General features: G+C 44.3%; 1 protein-coding gene across 1 annotated transcript in view; it reads right to left on the minus strand.

The window, feature by feature from the left end:
- Positions 1-7,922, minus strand: part of AQP8 (aquaporin 8) — a 54,639-nt gene extending 46,717 nt beyond the window's left edge. Inside the window, exons 1-2 of the mRNA XM_038762781.1 lie at positions 7,840-7,922; positions 2,566-2,637 (exon numbers count right to left, since the gene is read on the minus strand). Of these exons, the coding sequence (XP_038618709.1) occupies positions 2,566-2,637; positions 7,840-7,922 (155 nt within the window). The remainder of the gene's footprint in view (positions 1-2,565; positions 2,638-7,839) is intronic.
- Positions 7,923-9,243: the final 1,321 nt, after the last annotated feature.

Here is a 9,243-nt window from a genome sequence, read left to right on the forward strand (position 1 = left end):
AAGATAATAAGATCGTATGCATCCCAGCACTTACTACAGTGCCTGGAACATAGTAAGTGCTTAACCGCTACCACAGTTATTCTTATTACTATGCCTGAGCAGGAAATGTGTCTGTTAATTTTGTTGCATTGCAATAATAATAATAATAATAGCACTTATTAAGTGCTTACTATGTGCAAAGCACTGTTCTGAGCACTGGCGAGGTTACAAGGTGATCAGGTTGTCCCACGGGGGGCTCACAGTCTTAATCCCCATTTTGCAGATGAGGTAACTGAGGTGCAGAGAAGTTAAGTGACTTGTCCAAAGTCATACAGCTGACAATTGGCGGAGCCAGGGTTTGAACCCATCACCATTGTACTCCCCCAACCAAGTGCTTAGTACACTGCTCTGCATATAGTAAGTGCTCAATAAATAATAATAATGGTATTTGTTAAGCACTTACTATGTGCCAAGCACTGTTCTAAGCACTGGGGTAGATACAAGGTAATCAGGTTGTCCCACTTGGGGCTCACAGTCTTAATCCCCATTTGACAGATGAGGTCCCTGAGGCCCAGAGAGGTTAAGTGTCTTACCCAAAGTCACACAGCTGATTAATGGCGGAGCCGGGATTAGAACCCACAACCTCTGACTCCCAAGCCCAGGCTCTTTCCACTAAGCCACGCTGCTTCTATAAATAAATAAATAAATACCACTGATTGATTGACTGTCACAGTCCCTGTACTGGCTTGTTTCCAACAAGGCCCCAGGTCCGTGGCCCACGGAAGAGGTGACAGAGATGAATGATTTTTTCACTACTGGTGCGATTCTGCTAAATTAATAATAATGATGGTATTTGTTAAGCGCTTACTATGTGCCAACCACTGTTCTAAGCGCTGGAGTTCTTCAAGGTGTGGCCAAGGACTGTGAATTTTAAATACCTGAGAGCAGAATCATTAAGTTGGATCTTCTCCTTCCAGGAGGAAGGAGTCACTGAGTCACCGTCTGACCCCTGCGGATGTCTGGGATGGTGGAGTCCAGCTCCTGAACCCGACTGATCCCCACCTCACCCTTCTGCCCTCCTCTTTACCCCACTTTGAGAATTTCTCTCTCCTGCCCTGATCTGCCTGTAATCACCCAGGGAACAGGCCAAAATAAACTAATGGGCTGGGTAAGCAGGTGAGCCTTCCATATCCTCTGGCAGGGAATCCTGCATGTTCTCTTTGCTAAAACACTCTTGGGGAAGAGCCTTGAGGGATTGAGGCGGGGTGGGGAGGACAGGTGGAGGAGAGGAGCTGGCCTCCTCAATCCATCTGGCTCCCACAGACGGCATCCCATCCTTCCTTTTCCCTTCCATCTTGCTTTCCGTCTCCACTTCGAAACCTCTCATCCTGCTGCTACTCCCTCCTCTCATCAATCAATCAATCAATCAATCAATCAATCAATCGTATTTATTGAGCGCTTACTGTGTGCAGAGCACTGTACTAAGCGCTTGGGAAGTCCAAGTTGGCAACATATAGAGACGGTCCCTACCCAACAGTGGGCTCACAGTCTAGAAGGGGGAGACAGAGAACAAAACCAAACATACTAACAAAATAAAATAAATAGAATAGATATGTACAGGTAAAATAAATAGAGTAATAAATATGTACACACATGTATACATATATACAGGTGCTGTGGAGAAGGGAAGGAGGTAAGATGGGGGGATGGAGAGGGGGACGAGGGGAAGAGGAAGGAGGGGGCTCAGTCTGGGAAGGCCTCCTTAGGAATGTCACAGAGTCTGCCTACCCTGAGAAGAGTCAGACTTCTAAGGGAGGTTCTACTTTCCCTGCTAGCTCCAAATCCTCATGAATATTTTAACAAAGAGATACTGAGGATATTTGGGCAGGAATCTTAAATCATCTCTCTGAATCCAATACAGGGAGGGTCAAAGCAGCAGAGGCCTAAAGAAAACAGCTACAGTGCAGTAGGGATGGACCAGTGTCCACTCTGGACAGGCTCTAGTTTAGCAATCCTCTTTTTGAGCTCTGTTCTCCTTTTGTCGGAAGAAGTGTCTCGGGAAGGGAGCAGAGGGCTGTCATAAGGACACCTTGAAGCATGCAGGAGGATCTTACCTCTTTCCCAAGTGGTATGTTTTTCATGGTATTTGTTAAACGCTTATTGTGTGCCAGGCACTATACTAAGTGCTGAGGTAAATACAAGATAATCAAGGTCCCCCTTCCAGCCCCACAGCACTTATGTACATATCTGTAATTTTTTTTTCGTATTAACATCTGTCTCCGCCCTTTAGACTATATAGGGCAGAGAATGTGTCTGTTGTTGAATTGTACTCTCCCAAGTGCTTAGTGCAGTACTTTCCACACAGTAAATGCTCAATAAATGCCATCAAATGAATGAATGAAAGGTTGGACACAGTCCCTGTCCCACATGGGGAATCACAATCACAATCCCCCTTTTACAGAGGAGGGAATTAATGCCCAAAGACGTGAAGTGACTTGCCCAAGGTCACACGGCAGACAAGCGGCAGAGTCGAAATTAGAACGCAGGTACTTTGGACTTTCAGCTCTTTGGGCTGGGCCGTCTTACCTGGCATCTGGAGGAGTTGATGCCAGGAAGATCGCACAGCGGACAAAGTAGAAAGTTGAGGTGCTAGACTTCCTGTCCAAGTCCAGAGAAACAGCGTGGTCTAGTGGGTAGAGTCTGTTTGTACTTATTTATTATTCTGTTTATTTATTTATTTTATTTGTACATATTTATTCTATTTATTTCATTTTGTTAATATGTTTAGTTTTGTCATCTGTCTTCCCCTTCTAGAGTGTGAGCCTGCTGTTGGGTAGGGACTGTCTATATATATGTATATATGTGTATATATATGTTTATATATATATATATGTGTGTGTATATGTATGTATTTAGTACTCTGTTTTATGTGTACATATTCTATTTATTTTATTTTGTTAATGTGTTTTGTTTTGTCATCTGTCTTCCCCTTCTAGACTGTGAGCACACTGTTGGGTAGGGACCGTCTCTAAATGTTGCCGACTTCTACTTCCCAAGCGCTTAGTACAGTGCTCTGCACACAGTAAGTGCTCAATAAATACGATTGGGTGAGTGAGAGTAGAGCATGGGCCTGGGTTCTAATCCTGGCTCTGCCTCTTGCCTGCTGTGTGACCTTGGGCAATTCACTTATCGGTGCCTCAGTTCCTTCATCTGTAAAATGGGGATTAAGACCGTGAGCCCCACGTGTGACATGGGTACCTGACAACTTTATCAACTTGTATCTACACCAGTGCTCAGAACAGTGCCTGGCACATAGTAAGCACTGAACAAATACCAGAAAAAAAAAGGCCTTGGCGGTTCTAAGTGTCTCTTCTATTTTCACGGGTGACTGGAGAGGGGATTCCACATTGCTACCCCAGAAACCCACTCCAGGATACCCTCAAATTTTATCTAGTCCATAATACAGTCCATAATAGAGAAGCAGCCTGATGTAGTAGATAGAGCACGGGTCTCGGAGTCGGAAGGTCATGGGTTCCAATCCTGGCTCCACCACTTGTCTGCTGTGTGACCTTGGGCAAGTCACTTCACCTCTCTGTGCCTCAGTTCCCTCATCTGGAAAATGGGGATCATGTGAGCCCCATGTGGGACAGGGGTTGTGTCCAAACTGATTTACTTGTATCCACCCCAGCGCTTAGTACAGTGCTTGGCACATAGTAAGCACTTACCAAACACTGTAATTATCATTATTATTATTATTATGGTCAACCCATTTTCTCTTGTTCTTTCCTTTCTGAAGATGGCAAGAAGCTGACCAACCCACCACTTTAATCGACCAATCAATCAATCAATGGTATTTATAGGAGCATGGCTCAGTGGAAGGATCATGGGCTCTGGAGTCAGAAGGCATGAGTTCGAGTCCTGGCTCCGCCACTTGTCAGCTGTGTGACTTTGGGCAAGTCACTTAACTTCTCTGTGCCTCAGACCTCATCTGTAAAATGGGGATTAAGACTGTGAGCCCCACGAGGGACAACCTGATCACCTTGCATCCCCCCCAGCGCTTAGAACAGTGCTTTGCACATAGTAAGTGCTTAACAAATGCCATCATTATTATTATTATTATTACAGAGCACTGACTGTGCATACAGCACTGTGCTGAGCAGAACTCTTAATCTTCCCACCCAAACCCTGTCCTCCCCTCATCTTTCCCATCTCTACAGACTACAACACTATTCTTTCTGCCTCACAGGCTCATAATGTTGGCATTATCCTCGACTCATTTCTCTTATTCAACCCACATATAATAATAATAATAATGATGGCATTTATTAAGCACTTACTATGTGCAAAGCACTGTTCTAATCGCTGGGGAAGTTACAATGTCAACAAGTTGTCCCACGGGGGGCTCACAGTCTTAATCCTCATTTTACAGTTGAGGTAACTGAGGCACAGGGAAGTTAAGTGATTTCCCCAAAGTCACACAGCTGACAATTGGCAGAGCTGGGATTTGAACCCCAGACCTCTGACTCCAGAGCCCAAGGTCTTTCCACTGAGCCACGCTGCTTCCCCAAATTCAATCTGTCACTAAATCCTGTCCATTCTACCTTCACAACATCACTAAAATCATCATCATCATCATCATCATCATCAATCATATTTATTGAGCGCTTACTGTGTGCAGAGCACTGTACTAAGCGCTTGGGAAGTACAAATTGGCAACATATAGAGACAGTCCCTGCCCAACAGTGGGCTCACAGTCTAAAAGGGGGAGACAGAGAACAAAACCAAACATACTAACAAAATAAAATAAATAGAATAGATATGTACAAGTAAAATAAATAAATAAATTGAGTAATAAATATGTACAAACATATATACATATATACAGGTGCTGTGGGGAAGGGAAGGAGGTAAGATGGGTGGGATGGAGAGGGGGACGAGGGGGAAAATCCTCTCTTTCCTCTCCATCCAGACTGCTACTACACTGATCCAAGCATTTATCATATCCCACCTTGCTACTGCCTTGCTGACCTCCCTGCCCCCATCTCTCCCCACTTCAGTCCATACTTCACTCTGCTGCCCATATCATTTTTCTAAAAAAGGTTCAGTCCACCTCTTTCCACTCAAGAACCTCCAGTGGTTGCCCATCCACCTCCACAACAAACAGAAACTCCTTAAAACACTCAATCACCAGTCCCCCTCCTACTTTACCTCTCTGATTTCATTCATTCATTCATTCATTCAATGGTATTTATTGAGCACTTACTGTGTGCAGAGCATTGTACTAAGTGCTTGGAAAGTACAATACAGCAATAAAGAGAGACAATCCCTGCCCACACCTGCCTTACAGTCCAGAGGGATTTCTTACCCATTCTGCACATTTCACTCCATTAACTCCAACTTACTCACTGTATCTCGATCTCATCTGTCTTGCTGCCAACTCCTCCTCCCTCTGGCCTGGAACTCCATCCTGCTTCATATCCAACAGACCAACATTATTCCCACCATTAGAGACTTATTAAAATAAGTATATATGTATATATGTTTGTGCATATTTATTACTCCATTTATTTATTTTACTTGTACATATCTATTCTATTTATTTTATTTTGTTAGTATGTTTGGTTTTGTTCTCTGTCTCCCCCTTTTAGACTGTGAGCCCACTGTTGGGTAGGGACTGTCTCTATATGTTGCCAACTTGTACTTCCCAAGCGCTTAGTACAGTGCTCTGCACACAGTAAGCGCTCAATAAATACGATTGATGACGATGATGATTAAAATCCCATCTCCTCCAACAGGCCTTCTGACTAAACCCTCTTTTCCCCTACTCCCTCTCCTTTCTGCATCGCTTATGCTCTTGGATCTGTACCCTTCTTGCACTTGATATTCACCCCACCCTCAGCCCCAAAGCACATATATACATACATCTGTAATTTATTTTGTCTGTCTATCCTTTAGACTGTAAGTTCCTTGTGGGCGGGGAAGATGTGTAGCAACCATACTCTCCTATTTAGCACTTAGTCCAGTGCTGTATACATACCACTGACTGATTGATTGACTGACTGGGAGAGTACAAGACTGCTTGGTTTTAACACTTGAAAATCCTAAAGAGAACAAGGAAATAATAATAATAATGATGGCATTTGTTAAGCGCTTATTATGTGCAAAGCACTGTTCTAAGCGCTGGGGGGATACAAGATGATCAAGTTGTCCCACACAGGGCTCACAGTCTTAATCCTTATTTTACAGATGAGGTAACTGAGGCTCAGAGAAGTTAAGTGACTTGCCCAAGATCGCACAGCAGACATGTGGCAGAGCCAAGATTTGAACCCATGATCTCTGACTCCAAAGCCCGTGCTTTTTCCACTGAGCCGCGCTGCTTCTCTGATTCTCTGAAATCTGCTCTCAGCCTCTTCATTCAATAGTATTTATTGAGTGCTTACTGTGTGCAAAGCACTTCTCTAAGTAAATTGCTCCCTTTTCCGCTTAGCCTTCCCTCATGGAAGTTGCAGGTGGAGGTGAAGCGTTCCAGGAGAGATGTGTCCATGGAGTTGCTATGGGTTGGAAACGACTCGATAGCATAAGACAACACAAGGCAGCTTTCCTCGGGACCCTCTCCAAGCTTTTTGTTTGTTTGTTTGTTTTTTAATGCTATTTTTTAAGCACTTACTATGTGCCAGGCACTTTACTAAGCCCTGGGGTAGATACAAGCTAATCGGTTTGGACACAGTCCATGTCCCAAATTCTCATAGTCCTCTTCCATGGTGAAATCCTCAGCCTTGTAGTAACCGGGAATAAACTGGGACTCCCTGCTTCCTCTCTTGTTCCTCCAGCTATGTGGGGCAAAGACTGACCTAATTAACTTGTTTTTGTCCCAGTGCTTAGAACAGGACTTGACACATAGTAAGCACTGAACAAACACCATAATGATAATAATTTATAACCCCAATAGAATGGCTCACTCATTTTTAGATCATGTTCAACTCTGACCCATGGAATTTTTTTGGCCTTACTTACGAAGAATCATGTTCTCTTTCACCTGGGGTCATCTCTTAATTGACAGAATCCTTTCCCTTCTTTCTCCCCCTCCACTTTTTGGTGGGGAGAGCAGATAGTTGAAAAGGGATAGGCGCCAGGAGGAGCGGCTTGACTCTGGGCAAGTCACTTAACTTCTCTGTGTCTCAGTTTCTTCAACTGTAAAATGGGGATTCGATACCAGTCCTCCTTCCTACTTAGACTTTGAGTCCCACGTGGGACTGTGTCTGGACTGATTATCTTGTATCTATGCCAGTGCTTTAATACAATGTTTGGCACATAATAAGCACTTAACAAATACCATAATTATCTTTAATATCTAACATTATATAATGTGATATGTTATAATAACAATAACAGATGAGGAAAATGAGGCACAGAGAGGTTAAGCGACTTGCCCAGGGTCATCAGTATTACTCTATTTATTTATTTATTTATTTTATTTGTACATGTCTATTCTATTTATTTTATTTTGTTAGTATGTTTGGTTGTGTTCTCCGTCTCCCCCTTTTAGACTGTGAGCCCACTGTTGGGTAGGAACTGGCTCTATATGTTGCCAATTTGTACTTCCCAAGTGCTTAGTACAGTGCTCTGCACATGGTAAGCGCTCAATAAAAACGATTGATGATGATGATGATCAAGCAAGCAAGCCGTGGAGCCAGAACTAGAACCCGGGTATTCTGACTCCCAGTCTCGTGTTCTTTCTGCTAGGCCACACCCCCGCCCCTGCTACTTGGCCATACACAAATTGTTTCATTGTGTTACAACTGGATGCATCCAAGTAATCAAAATGCCTAACAATCATGGTAAACCACAGGCCAACCATACACAAATTGTTTCATTGTGTTACAACTGGATGCATCCAAGTAGTCAAAATGCCTAACAATCATGGCAAACCACAGGCCAACCATATACAAATTGTTTCATTGTGTTACAACTGGATGCATCCAAGTAATCAAAATGCCTAACAATCATGGCAAACCACAGGCCAACATCAGCTGCGGATGAGCACTCTGCCAAGGCCCAGCCCCGTAAAGCCTCGGCTCTCCTGTCGGAGCCTGAGGGTCTGCCCACCGGGGCCGGTAGGCAGGTGGCCCGCTGGGCGTGGCTGGCCATTTCCATCCCACTGGAGACATTCCAGGGAATGTGTTGCAATGATGGGTGCTTTTGGTGGGCGGAGGTTGTCACTGAAGAACTTTGTTTTATAGTGCAATTTCTCAGGTAAAAAAAATCTGGAGGATGCTGTTTACGATGTTGTCCCAAGACTCTGGATCTGTAGGTAAATTTCCATTCCCCGGCCTCCCCAGGCGCTCGGTCACGACAAAGTCCTGACCTGCGAGGGCAGCCTTGTGCCGAAGGTGCTGTCCTCGGTGGATTTGCCGAGATGAGTCAATTATTCGCAGAGTCGAAGCTGAACAGACTATTTCAACTTCCTAAAGGGTCAATGGACGGGTCACCCCTTCCCTGAACCCCCGCCCCCCCCATCAATTTCACCCACAGGGCACAATAAGAAAAAGTTTCCACAGGCCACAAAGTCGAGTGTGTACCCCACCTTCACCTGGTCCCCTCCTAACAAGGGACACTCCACTCCATGGCTTCAGAATCAGCCTGAAGCAGAATCCGTTCACGGTCTCATTCCTTGTGATTTTTCCCTTGCTTGAGAAGAAAAAGCTTCCACTTATCACCTACTGTGAAGCTCAAAGCGTTCTCCACGCTGAGATCCACCAAGTAGTTTGTGAGTACCTCCTGGAGACCGGGAGTTCTTCCATTAGAGCAAGAGAGATTAATCAGCGACTCTTCAGAGTCTGATTTCCATCAGGTTAAGAGGCAGCTTAAAGATTTGGAATGCCTAATGCGTTTTTTCCTCCCCACTCTTGAATGGGCACGAGTCCATAGACAATTCTCATTCGTTCATTCGATCATATTTATTGAGTGCTTACTGTGTGCAGAGCACTGTACTAAGTGCTTGGGAAGTACAAGTCGGCAACCTACAGAGCCGGTCCCTACCCAACAACCGGCTCACAGTCTAGAAGGGGGAGACAGACAACAAAACAAAACATGTAGACAGGTGTCAAAAACATCAGAATAAATAGAATTATAGCTATATGCACATCATTAATAAAATAGAGTAGGATATATGTAAAAGTAAAATAAATAGAGTAATATATCTGTACAAATATATACAGGTGCTGTGGGGAGGGAAAGGAGGTGGGGCGGGGGGGCAATGGGGAG

This window comes from Tachyglossus aculeatus, chromosome 21 (assembly GCF_015852505.1).
Source record: "Tachyglossus aculeatus isolate mTacAcu1 chromosome 21, mTacAcu1.pri, whole genome shotgun sequence".
Lineage (NCBI taxonomy): Eukaryota > Metazoa > Chordata > Mammalia > Monotremata > Tachyglossidae > Tachyglossus > Tachyglossus aculeatus.